Genomic DNA, 23,380 nt, shown 5'->3' on the forward strand with positions numbered 1-23,380 from the left:
ACTTGAATTTAAACCCTCAATGGAGAATGTGGAGCATGTTAAACAAAAGCTATTGCATCCTAAAGTCCTGGTCTAAAAACCTTCCAAAAATTTTCCTCCGATTTTTTCAGGTACTGTTTTCTGCCCCCCCCAGATGAGCTAACTGCCCACCCACACAGAAAATAAGTATATTAATTTATAGCAAATTATATATAGATATCAGATAGATTTAAAAAAATATATATATACTTTGCAACGTTACATGGTTAATACAAGAAAGAAAGAAAGAAAGATGCTCATCAGAGGCGCAGGATCAAACCAACAATCATCTTGCACCTGAGACACCTCTTTCATCATCCGGGGAGTTGTAGGGGTTTCCCACTGTAAATTATTAACTGTAGCTGAGTAAATACACTGAACAATCTCTTTTTTGTATCTCCTTTTTTTCTTTCAATAGAAGGAAATGGGATGCCCAGTTTACAAAGAACACATTTTTCCAACCTGTGCTGTCAAGTAAAACAAAATAATGATAAAATGGTTTACACTCAGACATCTTGAGCCATACCTAGAATCATGTCTCTGTAAAGTTTGATGTCAATTGACGGGCCTTTCAATCCAGGAATGTTTACCTTTAGCATACAGCCTCATGATGTAAGCCCCAAGAGAGGCGCATTGCACGTGCTGTGTACCATAAATAGATTGAACCAAGAAAAGTATGAGCACAAGATCCACTTACACATCACCAGATGGAGTTTACTCAGGTGAGGAAAGTGGCTGAAAGCTTTCATGCTCCTATAAGTGGGAAGATATTACAACATTGTTATGAGATACTAAGTTAAAAATATAGCTGCAAGCAGCAATGTGGGGGTCCTAGCAGAATGGCCCAATAGGCAAGGCTTGGGCTGCTCAGGAAGGCGTCTTGAGTCCATGCAACAAGTTTGGCATCGATACATCAATGCATCGCAGAGATACGGCCAAATGTCCCGTTTACGCATCGGCGTAGAGTTTGATTGGCTGTCGCGGTTACACGGAAGTGAAGTAAAAAAATCCACATGATAACTTATGTGCGGCTTGGTCTGAAGATTGTATTTGCCAAGTTCCGTCGAGATTGGACAATCTCAGTGGCCTGAAATGCTTTTTGAAGGTTTTCGATTAAATTCAAAATGGCGGACAATCCAAGATGGCGCTCATGACGTCATGACGTGCATTGACCTCGGCTGCATCCAGGGATTCCATTGGTACCTCATTTGTGACATTTGGACCAAGGGGTCCAAAGTTATGAGCAAAAATGCATTTTGGCTACATATAGCGCCACCTATAGGCCGAACGTCACCAAACTTCTTGGGCCTCTTACCATCTTGGTCGTAAGTCTGTGTTATAAGTTTGACATCATAACATCAAATGGTTACCAAGATATGGCCTCACTTCCGGTTTGGGGGCGTCAACGTCGAATTTGATTGGCTTTTATGGAAAAATGGAAGCCTAATTAAAAATTCCCTTGGATAACTTTTGTGCGGCTTGGTCTTAAGAGTCTATGTGCCAAGTTTCGTGTAAATTGGACAATCTCTGTGACCTGAAATGCTTTTTTAAGCTTTTTGATAAAATTCAAAATGGCGGAAAATCTAGGCATACGCAAATTGACGTCGTAGGGTGCGTTGGACTCGTCATGATCCAAGGATTCCAACGATGCCTCATTTGTGAAATTTGGACCAAGTAGTCCAAAGTTATTAGGCTTAATGCACTTTGAACTTTGACGTGTTGGTGGCGCTAGAGAGTAAGCTCTTGGGGCATGAAAATTCTTGACTTTGGTTTTGGCACTTGGCTGATTAGGTGTGCCAAATTTCACAACTTTTTACCATAGCGTTCATGGGGCTGCCATAGACTTCAATTGCAGCGGAAACGGATTAATAATAATAATAATAAATATAGCTGCAAGCAGCAATGTGGGGGTCCTAGCAGAATGGCCCAATAGGCAAGGCTTGGGCTGCTCAGGAAGGCGTCTTGAGTCCATGCAACAAGTTTGGCATCGATACATCAATGCATCGCAGAGATACGGCCAAATGTCCCGTTTACGCATCGGCGTAGAGTTTGATTGGCTGTCGCGGTTACACGGAAGTGAAGTAAAAAAATCCACATGATAACTTATGTGCGGCTTGGTCTGAAGATTGTATTTGCCAAGTTCCGTCGAGATTGGACAATCTCAGTGGCCTGAAATGCTTTTTGAAGGTTTTCGATTAAATTCAAAATGGCGGACAATCCAAGATGGCGCTCATGACGTCATGACGTGCATTGACCTCGGCTGCATCCAGGGATTCCATTGGTACCTCATTTGTGACATTTGGACCAAGGGGTCCAAAGTTATGAGCAAAAATGCATTTTGGCTACATATAGCGCCACCTATAGGCCGAACGTCACCAAACTTCTTGGGCCTCTTACCATCTTGGTCGTAAGTCTGTGTTATAAGTTTGACATCATAACATCAAATGGTTACCAAGATATGGCCTCACTTCCGGTTTGGGGGCGTCAACGTCGAATTTGATTGGCTTTTATGGAAAAATGGAAGCCTAATTAAAAATTCCCTTGGATAACTTTTGTGCGGCTTGGTCTTAAGAGTCTATGTGCCAAGTTTCGTGTAAATTGGACAATCTCTGTGACCTGAAATGCTTTTTTAAGCTTTTTGATAAAATTCAAAATGGCGGAAAATCTAGGCATACGCAAATTGACGTCGTAGGGTGCGTTGGACTCGTCATGATCCAAGGATTCCAACGATGCCTCATTTGTGAAATTTGGACCAAGTAGTCCAAAGTTATTAGGCTTAATGCACTTTGAACTTTGACGTGTTGGTGGCGCTAGAGAGTAAGCTCTTGGGGCATGAAAATTCTTGACTTTGGTTTTGGCACTTGGCTGATTAGGTGTGCCAAATTTCACAACTTTTTACCATAGCGTTCATGGGGCTGCCATAGACTTCAATTGCAGCGGAAACGGATTAATAATAATAATAATAATAATAATAGGAAAAGCTACTAACTCAATGGGTTCCTGCAGCTTCGCTGCTAGGACCCCCAATAATAATAATAGGAAAAGCTACTAACTCAATGGGTTCCTGCAGCTTCGCTGCTAGGACCCCCAATGATAAGATATCTTGTAAGATATGATGTCCTCTGTGACTTCTACCTTATTGTTATTATGATTGTAATGGAGACCTGCGGTTCCATCACTTTTATTGTGAAACTGTTGGTACAGATTTGTGGATCGATGTGGATGAGTTTAACCAAATGAGTCCACAAATGTGTTGATTTATGTCTCTTTATTGAAATGTGTGAATAAGGTGAAATGTCATGGTATTTGCAGAGGGGGACTGGCCTGTGTAAGAGATAATAGTGTTGTTATCTCCAAAGTGGTGTAAATAAATGCTGACGTTGGTGCCTGAAAACCTACCTAAGTCTGATGTCTCTTTAGAAAAAGTATGGATTAGCCGACGGCCAAACTGACAATGATAGAGTGACTTCTTAAAACACTAGAAGACTCTAGTTCACCGTCTTAAATTGATACATAGGTCCATGACATGGTAATAAATATTAAAAACTACATCTATGACTAGTTCAATCTGCCTGATGGATAAGACTATGTATGAGTGAATAAATGCAATGTTGATAATGAAAATGTGACAAAGATGGAAGGTAAAACCAGGTTGTTTTTGTCATCAAATTAATTCAGATTTTTCTTTTCTTCTCACGATTGAGAAAATAACCATTTCAAGTAAAGAGTAAAGGAAAAGTCTGTAAATTTAGTCAGTTCTAAGGAATTATTTGATCCAGTTTTTATACATAAATTCCACTCTCAATATCAGTTATATATTAACACGATAACTCAGCATATTCTAGAACAAATGTAATTCAAACATAAATCCTATTGAGTTGATCAACATTATGCATTAACAAAGCATTTTCAGTCTTGCAGAGAACTAAATGTCCACTAGATGGTGCTGTGGTCACATGAATAACTGATTCATGCAGGGAGATCAGAATAAATCACAGCCCAGATGAAAATATCTCTTTTTGTTCTCTCATTTGTCGCTATGATCTATCAAGAATGACTCAGAAAGTCATTTATAGTGTCCAGTTTGATGGTAATTTAATTATCATGACAAACACAGAATATTCTTAGATGTTCTGTTTTTTTTTTTTTAAAGGTTCAGTGTTTATTCTGACACTTCAACAGAAAATAAGTGGTGCATTATCCATCTTTCCTGCAGTGTTTACATAATTTGTTAATGATAAGAGAGTCGCATCAGTGTTACAATATTCCAATACAGAGAAAAACATTCATATACATTTTTTTATTATTAATACTTCAATATTGGGTATAAAGCTTTTGGTTTGTTTCACATTACAGCTCAACACTAAGAGTTTGTATGCAAAAGTCTTGCTTTTTTTAAACGTCCAAACATATCCAACTGTCACCGTTTTCTTTGAAATAAATACAGTTTCAGTCATATTTAGCACAGAGGTAAATGTAGAAATAATTAGTAATAAAACCAATGAGCACATCATGGTGTCACTGCGTGCATATTTTTATTAGATTTTAGAGATACAAAATATCAGACAGAAATGTATGGGTGACAATGGAGCTTTCCGGGCCTTTTAAGTAGGGCCCCCCTGCCCTCTTTGGCCCTTTGCTCATCCAGCCGTGAGCAGAGCCCATGTGGATTCATTAAGCATTGTACTTTGTGCACTTGAGGCCGGTCCGTTGATCCAGTCCGCCGCTTGCTGGCACGGTGCAGTAACAGATCTACAAATCAAATGGATGGAGCACGAGCGCTGCTTGTGACGGTGACGTGTAAATCCATGCGCTGCGCAGTTTGTGACAATAGCTCGGCCCCGCGCTCTAACGGACGTTTTTTCTTCTTCTTCTCTCATACCAGACGAAGGGGCGAAAAACGACACAATTCGTTGTTGTCAAGCTAGAGCGGCTCTGCGTTTGGACAACAAATACACACAAACAGCGGCGTTAGTACCGTATCATTCAGACACAACGGCGGTCGAGTTGTTTTAATTTTGGTGCTGCTGGAACATTAAAGATAACCGGTTAAATTTTAAATAATCGGTGAGTTTTTTCCCCCCCTCTTCCTTCCAAACGTGTTCATTTGATTTGTGCACGAGCCAAAACGTTAGCGAGCTGTTAGGTTTCATGTGTGTGTATGGATTCATGATGTAACCGCCTATACGTTTCATCACTGGTTATTGATAGACGTTTGACTTAATGTGTAACCACAAATAATCTCTGTAACCGACAGACAGCCCTGGGAATGCTACAGTAGGTGCTGCCGCCAAAGCAATATGGAGGAGACACCAGTTAGCTGCAAACTGTGGGTCCCTCTCAGGCTTTGTCGCGCACTATTTTCTGCCTTTTGTCAGTTAACGTTAGGAACACCTCCGCCCGAATTCAGCTTAAAGGGCGAATTTTGCTCTGAGATGATGCTAATTTGGAGCAGTTAATTGCTCGGTTTGATTTACTGGCATCCCTTTGTAATGTCTGTGGTGTTCCTCTCTGTAAAGCTGCTGCCGCCAGGTGTAGCAAACCTCCTGTTGTCGGTTCTGGCAGAAACAAAATCGACCATGAGTGCCTCTGATCCTCCCCCTTTTTCATGACTAATTAGCGAAACCGACCTGTGTCTGCGGTTAATATTTCAAAGCTGTGCAAAAAAAAAAAAAAAAATACAGTTAATTAGGCTAGACACTAAAGGTGAAAAAGGTTTGAATTTTTAAATATCAGCCCAGATGTTTCACTTGTAGTCACACAAAAATATTTCTATTTTTTTTTTTATTTAAATAGCAAAATGACAGTGTAGTAGATATTTAAATGTTGGATGAAGCCAGGCACAAAATGATTGTTTTTACAGAGGTGATTAAGAGCTGAGGGTCGCTGGTTCGATTCCCGGCTGAAGTTTTTGCATGTTTTTCATGTGCATGGTTCTCTCTGTGTACTCCAGCCTCCTCCCACCATCCAAAAATATGCATGTCTGGTTAATTGGTGATCCTAAACTGACCATAGGATTGAGTGCATGGTTGTGTGTTGACCCTGCGATGGACTGGGAACCCGTACAGGGTGTACCCTTGCTCAGTGGCAGCTGGGATAGGCTCCAGCATCCCCCCCCACAAATCTGAATTGGATTATTAAGCGGGTATAGAAAATGGATGGATTTTCCCCTGCTCCTTTTGGCCGTAGACATCTGAAGATATCGTCAGAATCGAGGATAAAGAAAGATTTTGAATGGCAAATGTCTAGTTAAAGGGACACTATGTAATATATTAAGTCATTTATTAGCTCAAATCAACATATTCATTCATAAGTTAGTCCTCATTGGTGTAAAATGATCTCTGTCAAAAATCTCACTTATCCTCCTGAGTGAAGAATAACTTGTCTGTATCTACATAGAGCAGGTAAGCTCTATGGAGGCTGCCATGTCCTTCCGGTCTATGAAAAACGACGAAATGCAGAGAGGGACATAAAGCACTTCGAATCGCGTTTTCCCCGCCAGGCCTGCAAGCGGAAATGACGTCATTGTGACGTCATTTCCGCCGAATGGCTTATTACAGCCGCTAATGCTAAATAGATTTTATCTCGTAAATGATCCCACTGATAATGCATTGATTGTTTCCAAACTTCTGCCGTAGTACACATAGGCTCTTAACTCACAAAACGAGGCATTAGAAAGTTTGTAAGTTTACCGGGAGTTTATTTACCGCTGCTAATGCTGCTTAATGCTAACGCTGCTAATGCTAACGCTGCTAATGCTAACGCTGCGTCGACGTCACTTCCGGTAACTCCCGGAATATGACTAATTGCATTGTTTTCACACCAAAGGCTATGTCAACTTATGTTATCTGACATGTTATCTGTCATCTGTATTTATAGTGTTGTTGTATGTGTGTTATGTAATCCTTTGTACTGTGTGTCTTGATGTCTTTTTGTTTGTATGGACCTTGAGTCTGAAGCTTTAGCTTCTTGAATCTTGACACATTCCGCTTGCCGTAGTTCAAGAAGTTGCAACGCACATTTGAAAACGTGAGGCGCTAGAGAGCAAATTTTCATTCGACTTTGCAAAATAAAATTGCACCACTAGATGGGGGAAGAAATTACATAATGTCCCTTTAAAGGAACACCAGAAGACATATTTGCTCTTTGGCTCCCCCTACAGTTGTGGGATAAAACACACACACACACACATCTCCGTTTGAGTCCTGAAAATGTGCAGCCGTACAGATGAAATTGTTATCATGTGGAAGAGAGCCTCAGACACGCCCACAAAAATGCCAAAAAAACAGTGCGTCGCAGGGCTGGAAACCAAAGTTGTAAACTGTGGTATCTCAGCTCTTGAGCACCCTATGGCTGTTTCAGTGCCAGGGAATGTGCACAACAAGAGCCAGTGTGCTTTAAAATGAGTCAAGGGCACATGACATGAACAATCCCCTCTGTAAAAACCTTCAGGCAATGGTGAAAGAGTAACACTGTAAAGTCTTGTGTGTTTAAGTGGTTATGAAGTGAAGAATATTAGACTTTAGATAAAAACAAGATACGAATCATAAAATTCTGCTCATTTTATTTTTGGAAATCTCGATTTCCAGGAAAAACAATCGTCAATATCACAGTTAAACTTTATAACTTAAACTCTTATAGGTTATATTTAAGTATATACCAATTGATTTGTATAAATGTTCAATAAACAAAATGATTTCAAATACCCAAATGTGTATTTTCTAAATTCTTTTCCCAACTAGTTTTTGAAGGAAAACATGGTATTGAGGTCAAAATCTCAAAATGTAGCAGTGCCTGAAATGCATTTTGCTCAATGTGTTGCCCACTTGAAGTTCCAGGTGTTTATATTAACTGGCTTCAAGTTAATAAATTGGCTTTCATAGTGTTGCCAGAGAGCGGGGGTATAGGCTACGTTACCAGTAAGTCAGCAGAAGAAGAAATCGAAACTGGAAACAAAACGACAACTGCAGATTACACCCAAAAGAGAGAAATGGAGAAAGCTCTTTTTCTGGATTTACTTTACGTCTCTGGGAATATCTGGAATATTATCCCACATCTGGGACGCCTGTCGGCCACACGAGTTTATTGTTTTCCGCCTCAGCTGTCGGGTCATTTCATTTCATCAATCTTTGCCAGGTTAGATTAGCAGAGTTGTTAATATTGGGTTCAATTTTCACCTTTTCTTACTCCCATCATGGACGGATGTGGAAGCTCGGCCCATTTTTGTTTATCCCATCGGGCGCTACTGTCATTGCACGTGTTCTTACACCACTGAAAACATGGTTGGCATTATCACCCTAAAATCATACACACTGGATCTTCAAGGTCATATTTTTGCATTTAAGGATCTACTTGGAAGAGCCCCCCACACTCCCTTAAGAAACCCAGCGAGTTTATGTCATAAGGTTAATGGTACGTGGGTAACACAAGGCAATGTCATACTATCTGTTTTTTAAGTTTGAAATCCAAGTATGGGACAAATTTGAAACAAAATAGACCAAATATTGACTGTTATCCACCTGCTGTGCCTCACATTGTCACCCATTGTATCTCTTCACTGAATCCCACTCTCCAACTCTGTTTTCTCCTTCTCTACCGCATTGATTCCAACATGCAACACTCTTGGCGTTGACCAAGGAACCTGCTGGTCCCCAGGTCCTCCAGCTGAGCATGAGCCAGACTACAGAACCCCCTAACGATGGTCCCACTGTTACAGAAGGTTTTATATATCATTACTTCCTAACATAAATTTCTCTGTATCACATGTCATTGTGCAGTAAGGTCTAAATGTTTGTGATCCGTGTGAATCTATTAACGAGTTTGTATCCCCTCCGTTTGTAACCTGACAGAGACCAAAATGACCATAGCTGAGAAGAAGGAGAAGAAGGCAGACGATGTGGCAGAAGAAGAAGAGGAGGAGGAAGAGTATGTGGTGGAGAAGGTTCTGAATCGTCGGGTGGTGAAAGGCAGGGTGGAGTACCTTCTCAAGTGGAAAGGCTTCTCTGAGTAAGTGTTTTCTTTTCCATGTTGCACTCGTTTATGGATATCCGTTGGCTTTTTTTTCATCAAAACCAGGAGAATGAGATGGTGGCAGGTTTAGCAGATGATGAATTCATGAATCAAACACTGATTTTTTTTCTTCTCGCACTTAAATCTGCAGTGAGGATAACACATGGGAGCCAGAGGACAACTTGGACTGTCCGGATCTGATTGCCGAATTCCTGCAGTCTCAGAAATCGGCGCAGGACGGAAAGAGGAAGGCGGCCGGAGATGCAGACGGAGACGAGAGTAAATCAAAGAAGAAAAAAGACGATGTAAGCGTATGGGTCTCGCCCTTTAATGTCATAACAATTAATCAATCTTTCATGTCAGTCCTCCCTGTGTCTGTTGGAGTTCTCTCCAGGTTCCTCCCACAGTCCAAAAACATGCATTTAAGGTTAATTAGTTAGTTTATTATTATTATTATTATTATTATTATTACAATTAAAGAAAGACCAACTACCCTCAGTTGATGAGATAAAGAATGATAGGTGGCAGGTGTTTATTGTGACTTTAATGCTCAAACAGGTAAAGCCAAAATGATCAAATATTCAGCGGTTAAGGCTGTCACGATTATTTGGCAAACAAATAATTGCCATTAATGCCACTATTATACTATAATTCTACTAATAATTTAAAAGTGAACTTAGAGATTTTGTTAATAAGTAAAAAAATGTGTGTTATAAACAATCATTTTTTTTATTTTTAGACTGAGAAGCTAAGGGGCTTTGCTCGAGGTCTGGATCCTGAAAGGATTATCGGAGCCACAGATTCCACAGGAGAACTCATGTTCCTCATGAAATGGTTTGTATGGCTCCATGTTGTCCAACACCCTTTGTTAGAGACCTAAACTGTTTCATCAAACATTTTTCTGTCCTTTTGTCTGTTGTTTGCGCAGGAAAAATTCTGACGAAGCTGACTTGGTGCCCGCTAAAGAGGCCAACGTGAAGTGTCCGCAGGTGGTCATCTCTTTCTATGAGGAGAGGCTCACTTGGCACTCATATCCCTCTGAAGATGAGAAAAAGGATGACAAAAACTAACACAGGGTGAGGCCAAGGGTCAGGGGAAGACTGAGAAACTGTAGTTTTGAACTTCAATGTACTTTCCAAGGTGGGAGGAGGGGGGTATTAGGGAGGGTCGGGCAGGGAGTCAAAAGGCCAGCAAGACATCAATGGACTCATTTGTCTTTTGGTGTAGTGTCACTCGTTTGATTCAACTTTTATGTGGATATAATCTAAATATATATAAGCTTCAGGTTTGCTCGACAAAACCAAGTTCAACTGAAAAAAACAAAACAAAAAACAAGGCAGTGTTAATTTTCAGCATCCATTCCAGTCCACTTGCTTTCTGTATCGTTTCCAATCAGTGTATCAGCCGTTCCTTTCCCTTTCCATGCTCACGGTGAGTTACACACAGGGCTGTTTTTAAGCCTGCGCTGACACATTAGTCACAATAACACAGAACAGAGCTGTTGTACATTACCGGGGGGCATGGATTTTAAGACCCCACTTCAAGTATTAAAGTCATCCTCTGATGGTGGTCGGTACGTTCACTGGTTCAACAGATACTAGTCAATTCAGTTAATTTACTTTTATATACTCTAAACAGATGGCTCAGATAATCACAGACAGTGTAACTCGCTGTTTCCATGGCAAAGAGAGCATGTAACATTCTTTAAAACACACACACACCAACAAAAGCGATTAAATTCACATGATATGGTATGAAAAACGAGCCAAAACACCTTTAAATAATCCAGTTTTGCATTCTGGAGTGAACATGAAGGAATGATCGATACACTGATTGGGTATCAGTGAGGTGACGTTCTCATTTCCTTGGCGTGCCATTCGTTTTAAATTCTCAGTTCATTGGTGCTTTCAGGGCAAAGCAGAGTTCAATCTTTGCCGTTTCCGTGGAACTTGTTCGGTGTACGCTTACAAAACAGTCTCTGTGATTAATTTCCTCATTGTAATCTTTGTAGTGTTTTTCTTTATGTCTTGCTTGTCGCTTTTGGAGAATAAACCACTTTTTGTTATAACAGTGTCTCAAGACCTTTTAAATTTTACAGGGTTATTAGTCTGGATGGGTTATTTAGTTCCATTACTGATTAATCTTCTGAATAGATAAACCTGATTAAATGTTTGGTTCCTCACGGAGATGAAGCTCTTTCCCAGAGGGTTTACTTTGACATAATCAGAGTTTCTTTGTGTTAGCAAGTTTGGCAAAACCTAAACCTTCAATGTTGATTACGATTCTTAATAATCCAAGGGTTTACTTTTCAACTCAATCATAAAAAAGGGGTGTTTAATGTGTCATTTGAAGCTTCTTTTGCACAAAATACGCTAATCACGTAACAGTGTTTCCCAACCGTGGTCCTGGAGGCTCGTTTCCCTGCTCCAACACACCGGATTCAAATAAATGGCTCTACATAGAGCTGATAAAGACCCATTTCCTGGAATCAGGTGTGCTGGAGCAAGAAAACGAGCCTCGACGACCACGGTTTGGAAATGCTGACCCAACACATCAAGAGTAGGTTTTTATGTATGAACAGGTGTGAGTAGTAAGAAAATTTAATGCCAAAAAGGAGCAATGTTGTAATTAAGAGAGGACTGCAGTGTCAGATTAAAAGTAAATATCTGCTTGTATAAGGTCTCAAAAGGTATTAATAACTCTGTCCCATGATGACAGGAAATCAGCTCAATCTCAGTTCAAATCAAAGTGAAAATCAGCGGTATAGAACAGACTTATCTGTAAATCTGCCCAACTGAATGCATCGTTTTCATGAGCCTGAGGCTGCTTTTACTGTGGCTGTAAAGCTTCTCTGGTGGCACAAGGACAGCTGAGAACCGTTGTGTAAGGCTTGAGAATTTGGCTAATGTTTTGCTCTCTGACGCCCCCTACAGTTGTGGGACGTAACACCTCTGTTACAGAAACGTTTGTTGTCACGTTTAAGAGGCCACAAAGACGCTGTCAAGTGACATTTTACATGTCGTGAGCCGCGGCATCTCGCTCCCCGGGGAACATGTAGAACAGAAAAACACGTCAGAAACGCGTCGTTTTAAGGTTCACAAACTTCTGCAGTGTTGCTCTGATACAGAGTTCTGTTCAAAAAAGGGTTGGTTTTATAGTTAAGGCCTCCAACTATTCAAAAGATGTAACTGTACCATGACTAAATTGTCAAATTTAATTGACCGACTTTTGAGGTTAAAGTTTAATTTACTCATTTTTATTCAAGGTTGATCAAGCGCTTTTGTTGTGGTTATAATAATTATCTTTCTCCATAAAAACCTGACGCCCCCTCTAAGTAAAGCACGGACAACTAGCACAAGAGTCACAGGTGAAAATAAAAACACTTTATTAATCAATAAAAACAATTCTTGATTGCCAGCAAATATCTCAAAACAGGGAACTACATCCAAACTCAAAGCAGAGGGTGAGACTGTTATGGAGACATTTGACAAACTACATAAATCATAACGAACACAAACATGAAAATATTTACATAACAAGACGGACAAAAAAGTGCACTAAGTAATAGCAGTGCTTCATAACTGGTGTTGCACTGGGTTACACTGACGTGAATGTTAACCAGAGTTTCATGCCTGAATATCACATTAAATGAGGACATTTCTCCTTTCAAAACAGGTTTTTTTTGGACATGGTCTTAATGCTGCGAGTTGTTTTCAGCCTCTTGTAAATATCTAGCCTAACTGCTATCTCAGCTGCAACAACAGACCTATTTTTGTTTATTTAATTTTTTTTTTTTAAAGAGGGTGATATAACACACGCACTGACAAACTTCATTCAAATAGACAAGTAATAGCACTTCTACTTTGAGAACGATCCTCTTCGGTTCTCAAAACCTTTGAAAGTGAAGATGAGATTTTTTTAAAATAAAGGCATTCAACTCAAACTGGCCACAACACACGCTGTCATTTCACACATTCGCATTAACTTGTATCTCGTGTAACAACGTGGCTCCTTTGTCAACACAAACACTTAAAAACGTAGGACCTCAAGCCAAAAGCTCGGCTTTACAGCAGTTTAAAAATGACCTCAAGTGGCTTTCGGCTTGGTAAAGTTGGCAAATGAGTTACTTGAAGAGATTTCGCTGTCTACACCGCAGCGTCAACTGAGCCTGCTTCGTGTTAATGCTTCCAACGGGGGCATCCGAGAGGAAAAAAAGCTAACAAATAACCCAGTAAATGTGATCTGTGTGATAGCTGGACTTTGTTTAAATGATACGGTACTCTCCGAAGTGCCTGGCCCATCACGGTATGCTTAATTTCTGTTGTGATTGCCGGCTCCGCGCAAATTTTCGCATCAACAAAGAAGGTGTAGACTTTTACGTTAAGCTGATGTGGCTAGACCTATAACCTTGCTTATACTACAGATTATGAACAGTTAATAAGAGCCTTCCAAATCGCAGCTCCCGTATTTAAACCTGCAGCGAAGGAATAGCGACAGACACAGCAAAATGCATACAGCCAAGCCTTTTAAAGACAAATTACAGTGCTATGTATAATTTATAAGGAAGTTGATACATTTTGCAATGCAGTGTGCCTCCTCCCAGAAATATCCCTCTGCTCCTCTTGCAGGACTTCCAACTCCAGGCCTCTTTTAGCAGTGGCCAGCCCGCGATCACTGAGCCTCTGACTCGTCTCATCCCAACATCTGACTTCCACACATCAAACCTGACCTATTTAGAGCCTTTTGAGCTTAGATGCCACCAACAAACCGACTCAAAAACTAGAATTTGCAGCACAAACCTACATCATCAGACTGCAGTGTTTGAGCGTGCAGGATGTACAGGGATCATGTAATGTGCACCATACAACCTTTGGTTAGTACAGGTGTTAATGGCATCCTAAAATGATGAACTTCCTTTATCCTTTGGTATCTAAACTCTCACAACCTCAGATGTTTTTCTTTGCTTGAAAATTGCAACTTAAAAGCCTCAGTGACCAATAAAAACAAAACAAAACAAACAAGAAACAACACTGAAAGTCTCCAGGGTGAGATTTGATCTGATGGTCATTTAAAACCTTCGGTGCATAGGTATTCCAACCATCCTTGTCGCCAGTGTTTGTTTACCTCCACTTCCTGATGCCAGTCCCTTCTTTTTACCCTACAAATCTCCATCCTCAGTGGTTTGGTGCAAAAGGATCAAGAGCGGCTAATTCTTTTTTCTTCTAAAAGCTCATTGTATGTCCTTTTTATATCCCTCTTCTCCTCATCTAAATAGTGAAACATCGGTACTCGGAGAGCTACTTCTGCTTCAAAGTTGTTTCAAGGGAAGAAAATGTAGAATGAAAAGGGAGAAACTAACGCAGAAGAAGTAGTCAATGCCATTTTTCTACTCACCAGAATCTTCTTAAAAGGAAAAAAGGACATCTCTTTTGCATCTGCAGAAATCTTTCTTATCGATTTAGCAAAGTGATAGAATTAACAGCAGTGTGTCCGCCCTCACTTCTTTTTGTCTTTTTGTTTTTTCTCGGGCTTACGGTTCTGCTCGGCAGTCGTCACGCCGCGGGGCATGATCAGCACGCTGCCGTCGGCACTGTACTGCAGCGAGTACTCGCTGGGGGGATAGGGCCGGCCCTCCTCGTCCCGTAGCTGAGTGAACACCTCTTGGTACAGACTTTGCATCTTCTGCTTCATCTGTCGGATGGAGCGAATAAACTCCATCTTCTCTTTCAGCAGACGGGACTTGTCGCGCCTCAGGTCTTGGACGCCCTGCTCTAGGTTTATGATGGCATCCAGCTTGCGCTTGCGGCAGTTCTGGGCCGCCATCTTGTTCTTGCCGCGCCTCCGGATGTCGCGGATGAGGGCCAGCTGGCCTTCACTCAGGTGGTGCTTGGCTAGAAGTTCGTTGAATTCTTCCACGGGCAGGTTGATGATCTTTTCGTTGGAGAAGGGGATTTTCATGGACCTGGCTCGGCGCTCGTCACGACTCGCGTGCTTGTCGAGCAGCTCCTGAGTAGGTTGAAGCTTCGAGTGGTGTTTGTCGCGAACAGTCTTCTTCCCAGTTGAAACTGGGAGCTCCGGGTGCTCAGAGAAGGCAGAGGAGAGTGGTAGGTTGTACGAATGATTGTGGCCGATGCTGTCGAGCTGAGGCAGGCTGTGGAACTGAGAGGGGTCCTGATAGCTCATCCGGCAGAGCTTACTGTACTCGGGCTGATAACCCCCGACAGCACCCTCCTCCGTCTCCACTGTGGCCACCTCAGAGTCAGTGCTGTAGCCCACGGCTCCTTCCTCCGAGAATGTGGCAGAAGTTGAGGAGGAAGAAGCTGCAGACGAGCAGGATGTCTCGGAGCTGCTTGGAGAGGCCGGACTGTGGCTGGAGTCCAAGGAAAGCCCAGAATCTGAGTCAAGCTCGTCCTCCAGCTGGGAAGCTTGGGCCTGGCTGAAGCCCTCCTCCATGGCGAGGTCCATCAGGCTGATTTCATCGAGCATAGACTCCTCCAGCAGGGTGGTGAATGGATCGGGGAGCACAGGTGTGGACGTGACGTTGTTACTGGAACTGTTTATGTGTGGTGGGAGAAAGATCCCCGTCAGGTTTGTGGCTCCAAACGTTGAGTTGATGTTGGTGGAGTTGCTGGAGGAAAGTGTGAGCATGCTGGTTCTTGGCGTGACGCTTACAGAGTCCAACTGGGGGTTGAAAATCTGGGGGAAGTCTTGGCTGCAGCTGGGGAGGGAGGCCTGGTGAAGGCTGACATCCTGGTTTATCGGTGTCGAGGGTGTGGAAAGTCCAAAGCTTCCCGCTGTGTTCGACTCAGACGTCGCATCTGTGGCACTTGTACTGTCGGAGTTTGTCGGGAGCGAAGTATTGTTCACCTCCATTGCCTTTGAACAAAGAGTTCAAATGGAAAATTACATTACTTTTTTTTCAAAAGTAATAAAAACATTGCTTTTTTTCAACTTTTTATGACAAAAAAGGTGTAATTTCTACTATACTTTAATATTCATATTGTTGTTCTAAGATACAAACACAAGAAAACAACCGGATCTTACTTGTAGCTCCATGATGGCCATGATATCTTGCCACTGCTGCTCCAGGTCTAACTGAGGTTCTGCTGCAGGCAGCTGTGGCGCCAGAGGGAGGCCCTGAGATGTGGAAGGAACTTCTTCATTGGAAATTTGTATTTCTGGGGTAACAACGGGCGCTGGGAACTAATTGAAAAATGTATAAATGTTACTGAAAACCCGAATAACTTTACAGTAATTCTTGCACAGCAGGATCTTACTAAACAACAGCACATGCTAGATTCTTACCTCAGCCTCGTCTCCAAAAGGAAACGTAGCCTCCAACAGCCTCAAGCACTCTTGTAGTGACAGTGAAGTCTGTGAGCCAAGACCGGGCAGCTGGTGAGCAAAAACACACAACATGCTGTAAGGGCGCTTTTACACCGTTACTTAATAAAGAAACACAGTTTTTCTGTCTCTCAATTACATCTTTTAGCTTTTCTTTATACAAAAAAACCAAGAACTTGACTCATTTTGACAAATTTTCAGCTGTCAACCTGCATCATCTGCAGCACAACATGGATCCATGTGGGGGAATCAAATTTCAGAGACTGACAGCCAGTCATAATGCAATCTGCTGCATCTAACGGTGAGGATCAATGCCAACTCCACCCTTGGCCCACCCCCGTTCTCCTCGAATAGGGCGTTGGGCGGCATTTGAATGGCTCGATGGCTATTACTCTTTGATCCACAAAAGAAAAGGGGGCACCTTGTCCCTGGAAAACAGAGCGGTTAATCTAATGAGAGAACTGGGGACTGCTCCTAAGTCATGTGTGTGCATCCATCTTCTCATTATGAGCTTTATCAGTTAAAGGTTTAATTGTACTTTGTGTACTTGTGCAACACAGAAAACACACAAAAAAAGCACTGTATTTCAGCTTATTTATGCCTTATAGCTGAACTACGACAAAACACAGAATATTGTGCACAAGCTCAGCATTTCCGCTTTAATTCCTTTCCTAATTCTGCTTCATCAGTAATGGACTGTATAAATATGGTCTATCGCTGCTAATGTGGATCAGGAGATCCCCCTCTGAACGGTTCATGACCAAAGGCTCCCGACTCTGCAGACTAAAACCCTCCCATTTAGGGGTTTCTGACTTGTTGTTTATTTTCCACTTTCAGCTTCCACACCAGCCCAAATTAAAAGCTTTAACTGGGAAACTTGGCTCATTTTAACCTTTAAACAGATTATGAGTGACAGCATCCACCCACGAGTCCTCTTGCAACTGGCTTTTCTTCAGTTTGCATATGGATTGAAATCTAGTTCACTTCAGCGTCTTAAAACAGACATGGTTGTAACGTTGCACTGGTTTCTCAGTGCACTGTTCCACTTAATTATTCTAAATCTAGTTTGCTCCTGTGGTCAAGTAAAGACCATTTTGCCTCATATAGTATAAAGCGGAGAACATTACAGAAAATAAATAAATAAAAATGCAATGGTACGTACTCGTACTACTGGTCCACAAACACTATGAGAGTTACATTCACATTGATCAGCTGCAACATTAAAACCACCTAATTGCCATTAGGGCATCAGATCAAACAGCTCTAGGGTTTCTCTGAGAGTTCTGGGGTGCTCCCTGAGAGCTTTTTCTTTGATTGTATCACAGATGGAAACACTGAGCTAATGTAACATCGAACCAACTGTTGGCAGACAAGTAAAAAAAGTTTTTTTTTTTAAATCACATAATTCCTCTGTTGCATATCACTGCAGCTGAATTTCTCTGCGTTTCCTTCAATTTCTTAGAGGCTGACGTTAAGAACAGTCGATTTCATTGTTAACGTTTAGCGAGGTTTTATTTGTAAGGGTGTGTTCCTGTGCTGTACATACGTTTAACCATTCTCCACACGTTCCCTTAATGCTATTAAAGATCCTCCTCTCAGCGAGGAGCAAAAAATACCAATCAAAAGGACTTCTACTAAGTACAATCGGCCACAAAGATGCTTCTGATTTCCCAGAGTCGATATGCTATCTGAAAGCACACATGGGGACGGCGCCACAATGGTTCTGTTAGGTTCAGTGTTAACAAGTATAGATGGGCAACAGCAGCATAATGAAGGGCTTTTTTTAAGTGGTGTCGTAGGAAGATAAATGTGTAAAGCAAGCACAAGTTTGACATAGCACTGCATGAACTGCATCAAAAAACAACAACAAAGTTTTGGACAGTAAAAACACAATCATGGCCTGTCAGTCGTTTTAATGTTGTGGCTAATCAGTGTGTAAATCAAGTCTGAAATTTTAATCCCAGAAAATGTGACGTCGTAGTGATCTTTGGAACAACAAACTCATGCCCACGTATGATTACATCTGCTGGACTGAACTCATCCACTGTTGTGACTCAGCATCTGATGAAAGGGTCATAAAAACAGAGCAATTTTGCAGATGAACACAAATGATCCAACCCACGATGTTTAAGGCAACTGGTGAAAAGAAGCTAACTTGAAACGTCTCCACACTTACGAAAACTGATACTCAGCAGACATAAGTCTCTTATTACCCGAGTGCAGCTTCCCAGTTTCCATTTCTTTTTTTTTTTAAAGTGATATAAACCAGTTAAATAGCAATTAAAGAATGTCACATAAGGATCCGTTTAGTGTTAACCAACCTGCTCTGGTATGCTCTCTCCAGTCTCCCCGTCCACTGGCTGAGCACCCTGTAAGTTTATGTCATTTCTCCAGCTCTCTTGTTCCTCGTTCCCGTCTTTGTTCTCCTGGGGGTTGGACTTCTCCTCCTCGCTCTCTTTCTGACGGTTGCTGTAGTTGAACACTTCTCTTCCCGCACCAAGGTCGATGTCCTGTCGCCATAGGATGTCAATCAAGTCAATGTCCTGGGAAAACATAGAGCAACCACTGAAAAACACCCTTGTAACCAGATGGGGGTTTGTTTGATATCAAGTTAATTTTAATACTATAGCAAGATACTTAAATGTGGGTTATGCATTACTAAAAATACCCACTCATTTTGTTATAATTACTGAGGTCAAAACTAGTCCTTTGGATCTTTTATACAAGCTGTTTTCTTTCATTGCAGTGGATAATCTTCGAGGGGGAAGATCATGCAACAAAAATCAGATGATGCAACCATGACAAACCCTTTGACATAGTGGTTATCATGTGATCAGAAAGATCTTGTTTTGTGTGAAACCCCAACCCCAAGCATAGATTGGGCCATTTTGTGAGTTTCAAATAAGTTCAGGTACTTGTGACAAATAAAAATAAACTGCAACACACACAAGACGACTTTTTCCTCGTGTCAATTTTGTGGGTAAATTGAAGCAGATTTGCTCTCTGTACGTGTCAAAGTTGCACTCTGACAGACATTTAATGGGACCAGCTGTTATGAATGTGACTCAACTTGTTTGACGAAAAATATCTGACAGTGATAAAAGACCAGGAGTGTGGACATAAAAACAAACAAACAAAAAAAATACTAGCACGTAATGTAATCTCAACAGCATTTTTTTCCTTTGCCACACCTTAAATTTTTTTGAAGCTTTGGTAATCGTGAATTAAAATGTGGTTAATATAAATTACCACAGAACACTTTTAAGCTAACAAAAAAGCTTAGTTATATATATATATATATATTGTTGTTTGTATTGGAAGATTAAATTAGGTAATTCAAAACACTTCTTAATGACTTGACCTATTCTAACAGATGTGCTTGGTCGTACTCATGAATCTGTGATGGATGTTTGTTATGACAACAAGGATCTATCAAAAAGGAGGTGTCCCCTCTCCTTCTCACAGGTGCTTTCCACATGTTTGCAGAAAGAAGCTAGAAACATGCTGTGTTACCTCTTTAGTGAGGTCGTCGTTGCCATCCCTGTTGCCCTGCTCCTGGTTGCCCTCTGGGGCCACGGCTCCCAGGCTGCTGTCCGCTGCGTTCAAGTTGTACGTGGATTCAGGTGCTCCACCTCCTCCCCTCATGGCCGGGGTGGCGTCAATGTTGTTAACGTCCTCTAAGCCGGCCCCATTGTCCAGGGTTATGCTGGAGCTGGACTGGCTGCTGGCAGACACCACGGTCTCAGAGTCACGATGCACAAGCCAGGTGTTGAGCTCAGTGCTGGGCACGAAGAGGCGATCCAACTGGCGCACCTGATTTAGCAGCCTTCGTGTGGTGAAAAAATGGTCGAGGTCCACACTCTTTGGATGGATTCCATAGCCGTCCAGCGTGTTGCGCAGGTTGTGAAACTGTGTCTGGGTGTAGGCTGAGCTAGGCCCCAGGATGATCTCTCTTAACGGGGGCAGCTGATTGTTTAGATAGGTATCAACGTCCACCCGCACCCCAATGAGACTCAGAAGGATGGTGAACTGAATCAGGCCCTCTGTGAAGTACTTTTTCAGGTAAAGCATTTCTTTACAAAGGAACAAAAAGTAAAAGTAAACGATAAAAACAAAAACGGTGCCAACTACCTTTGATCAATAATTCTGTGCTAACACTAAAAGACAGAAACTGATACATGAACATAAAAAGTGGTTAAAGAGGGGAAAGGGTCTTCTACAGGATAAGGTGTGTTTGAATGTAAGATCCAAGCTGAGGTTTCCACTTCTCAGAGTCCAGCATGTAGGGTTGATTCTTCATAAGGTTCTCATCCTCCCATTCCTGACAAAAATAATTAAGTACATTCAGCTTCACTTTTGCAAGCTACATTAGCTCTCACAATACGATCGCACTGTTTTTACCCACAAGACACGCAAGTCTTACCTACCTACATTTGCATTAAACACATGTTAATGGAAAACCGGGCTTGCTAGCCACCACTTCATCCTCCCGAAATCGGAGAAGTGGTGTCGGTTCGCACCATGCAACGCCTTTTCAGTCCCGGATTTTCAGCACAGAGGATGTGGGCACAGGGCTTTAAGCATCACCCCACCCTTCAGAGGACAACTACTTCTAGTGGATGGTGCTGAAGGTGAATGAGAGAGTCGAGAAAACTCGCTGGACTGGCTCGCACGCGCACCAACGGCAACGTTAGGTGGCAGGCAGGGTCCCTCCCTCCTCCTGCACAGCTGCGCCTATCTTTGTCCTTATGACGATAGCTGTTAGCTACCTTGTATTTTGCGAACCGGCAACTGGTATTACACATATATAATCACCTTATTAAATAACATAAAGTAACTATGATAAGACGTGTCGCAACATTAAGTGGTTAAATGGCATCTCCATTTCCCCCAAAAATGACAGGTGTCTCTGCTAATATTTACTTATTTACTTCCGCTGTAGCTAGCGTCAAACAATCTCCCTAGCAACAAGTGGTGGAAAGATGAGTGACAGGTTGCACAGCCAATCACAGGCCTCAACAGCATCTACGACACATGACTCCAGCTAATCCTAGCCAATGGAAAGGGAGAGTAGGCGGTGTTCTAAGAAAATGCTAAACTGGAAGTCAAACCCTACTCTGTGCTAGCTTTATAAGCTAGTTTGCGGCTAAGTATCTTCATAATTTAGCTACTTTCAAAAGTAACTTATTTATCAAAAAAGACGTATAACAGTGTCCAGCCGTTCCCCCACAATATTTTTTTAATAATGTTAGCTGACATTAGCGTTGTGTCATCAAACACTACAATCCGCGTAACGGCGCACGCAATAATTAACTGAAAACCTCTACATTTAATACTTACGCATGAAGATTTTGCTACTTTGTCTTCATGCCCACAAGGCAACTATCGCCTTAGACCGATACTCTTGTCCGATTATATTAAAAGCTCCACAGTGTTGCCCGCTATAGCATTCTCCAGCCTGCTTTCACTGTATGGCCCACCATGACTTGCGAAATTGCTAGCTGGCCCGGCTAGCGTAGCAGCGCCGCTTGACACCAAAACACGCGTACACACGGAGCATGCGTAGAACATTCTAGTGGTAAGCTTTCATCAGCCGACGGAAAGCCCCCCTCCCGGTGAAATAAACACAGACTGAAACTATTAATCCAGTTTGTTTTTGAAAAATATTATCAACAAGACCAAATCTCATACATCAGCAGTTGTAAATGTGTATTTCTAACAAAAAGTCAATGATAATAAAATTGAAATGCATAAAATCAAAGGCATTCTTTTTATACCATAAAAACAAGGATAAAATTAAATTAACTTTACCTCATCTTTGAAGTCTTCAGAAATATTGAATATTCAGAGTGAATGTTTCCTCGATTCTCACAGCATATGAAGAAGAATTGACACCTTCAGGATTTTTTGATGGAGATTTAAGTGGGATAACTTTCCACATAACATTTTGTGACCAGACTGTTGCAGGTTGCGTTATATTTTCTTGTGTTCGACTCTCAGAACATCCAACTGGTACAGTATATCTATCAAATGAAGTTGTTAGTACTACATTTAAAGCAACACCAGAGAAGATTGCGAGCCTTAAAACTATTATCTTAGGGCTCGTTTTAAAGTAAACCAACCTTTGTTATCCACATTGCCGGGTCTGAAACTACCCAAGAGCGCTTGGAGGTTCGATACTGCAGTTGACAGCTTATTTGTTTATCTATTTATGTATTCAAACAAGTAAAATAAAAAGGGAGCAGATAGAAGTTTGACACTTATGGAGAACTATCCCCTTATATAAAAAAGACAGACAGTGTGGAAATTGTTTCTCAATAGTAATATCAATGATAATAATAATAATAATATAAACCAGTTGTATAAACTGATGAAATGTCCCAAGTTTTTTAAATTTCCTCAGCAAAATTGTTCCAAACCCGAACTCCCTAAATTATAATGCTTAGTCCTTACAGCCATAATATTTTTACCTTATTTGGAACTAATTCTGAATATTGTGGGGTTTGATTGGGTTTCTTCCTCTGTACATAATTTGGTCAGATTGATTCTTATTGATCTTTTTTTGCAGTATATATTTTGGATGTATGTTAGTTCTTTAGGTGTTTCCCAACACTTCCACAGAGTATGTCATATATGGAAGTGTAAAACAGTAACTTTAGTTTACAGCTCTGCACCACACTGTCACTTGATACTTTTGAAGGCCTCTTGTGGCAATAAATCCACATGTACGGCCGTACATGTGCAGGGCTCACACTGACATTAGTTTTTAGAACAGAAGCAGGAGGCAAAGAGCAAACGATGTGTCAAATTGGCCTGTGTTACTTTTATAAACAATGACATTATTTTTTAAATACTCATCCAAACATATTTCTGACTTATTTTGTATATAAATTTTTTAGGTAAAAATGAAAAACATAAATACAAGTTACTTCAGTCATTTATTTATTTATTATTTATTTAAACAGTTTAGTTAGAAATCAAAATGTCAAACCTTTCTTATTTTGCATTA

General features: G+C 41.2%; 2 protein-coding genes across 4 annotated transcripts; one reads left to right on the top strand and one right to left on the bottom strand.

Annotated features, from left to right (window-relative positions):
* The first annotated feature begins 4,880 nt into the window (after positions 1 to 4,880).
* cbx1b (chromobox homolog 1b (HP1 beta homolog Drosophila)) lies at positions 4,881 to 11,095 on the top strand. 2 transcript variants are annotated; one of them, XM_075457801.1, is made up of 7 exons: positions 4,881 to 5,085; positions 8,364 to 8,430; positions 8,656 to 8,737; positions 8,868 to 9,024; positions 9,179 to 9,332; positions 9,767 to 9,861; positions 9,956 to 11,095. In XM_075457801.1, the coding sequence occupies exons 2-7, from the start codon at positions 8,428 to 8,430 to the stop codon at positions 10,095 to 10,097; spliced, it is 633 nt and encodes a 210-aa protein (XP_075313916.1). In that variant the 5' UTR covers positions 4,881 to 5,085; positions 8,364 to 8,427; the 3' UTR covers positions 10,098 to 11,095. The 2 variants fall into 2 exon arrangements, with proteins under 2 accessions (XP_075313916.1, XP_075313917.1); XM_075457802.1 differs by lacking the exon at positions 8,364 to 8,430.
* Positions 11,096 to 12,388: 1,293 nt separating this feature from the next.
* On the bottom strand, positions 12,389 to 21,909 carry nfe2l1b (nfe2 like bZIP transcription factor 1b). Of its 2 annotated transcripts, none has more exons than XM_075457799.1 (6): positions 21,712 to 21,909; positions 19,885 to 20,692; positions 18,693 to 18,914; positions 16,333 to 16,422; positions 16,072 to 16,230; positions 12,389 to 15,903 (listed from the first exon to the last, which is right to left on the bottom strand). In XM_075457799.1, the coding sequence occupies exons 2-6, from the start codon at positions 20,440 to 20,442 to the stop codon at positions 14,524 to 14,526; spliced, it is 2,409 nt and encodes an 802-aa protein (XP_075313914.1). In that variant the 5' UTR covers positions 20,443 to 20,692; positions 21,712 to 21,909; the 3' UTR covers positions 12,389 to 14,523. The 2 variants fall into 2 exon arrangements, with proteins under 2 accessions (XP_075313914.1, XP_075313915.1); XM_075457800.1 differs by lacking the exon at positions 21,712 to 21,909 and adding an exon at positions 20,799 to 21,701.
* Between the last annotated feature and the right edge of the window lie 1,471 nt (positions 21,910 to 23,380).

The sequence above is a fragment of the Odontesthes bonariensis genome, chromosome 23 (assembly GCF_027942865.1).
Source record: "Odontesthes bonariensis isolate fOdoBon6 chromosome 23, fOdoBon6.hap1, whole genome shotgun sequence".
Taxonomy (NCBI): domain Eukaryota; kingdom Metazoa; phylum Chordata; class Actinopteri; order Atheriniformes; family Atherinopsidae; genus Odontesthes; species Odontesthes bonariensis.

Excerpts from the sequence above, each read along its gene's own strand:
- cbx1b (XM_075457801.1), top strand. Across the intron at positions 8,738-8,867 it reads TGGTCCCACTGTTACAGAAG|AGACCAAAATGACCATAGCT; the intron begins GTTTTATATATC and ends GTAACCTGACAG. Across the intron at positions 9,025-9,178 it reads AAGTGGAAAGGCTTCTCTGA|TGAGGATAACACATGGGAGC; the intron begins GTAAGTGTTTTC and ends TTAAATCTGCAG.
- nfe2l1b (XM_075457799.1), bottom strand. The coding sequence starts at position 20,442 with ATGCTTTACCTGAAAAAGTACTTCACAGAGGGCCTGATTCAGTTCACC. Across the intron at positions 16,231-16,332 it reads CTTTTGGAGACGAGGCTGAG|TTCCCAGCGCCCGTTGTTAC; the intron begins GTAAGAATCTAG and ends TTTTTCAATTAG. Across the intron at positions 15,904-16,071 it reads TGGCCATCATGGAGCTACAA|GCAATGGAGGTGAACAATAC; the intron begins GTAAGATCCGGT and ends CTTTGTTCAAAG.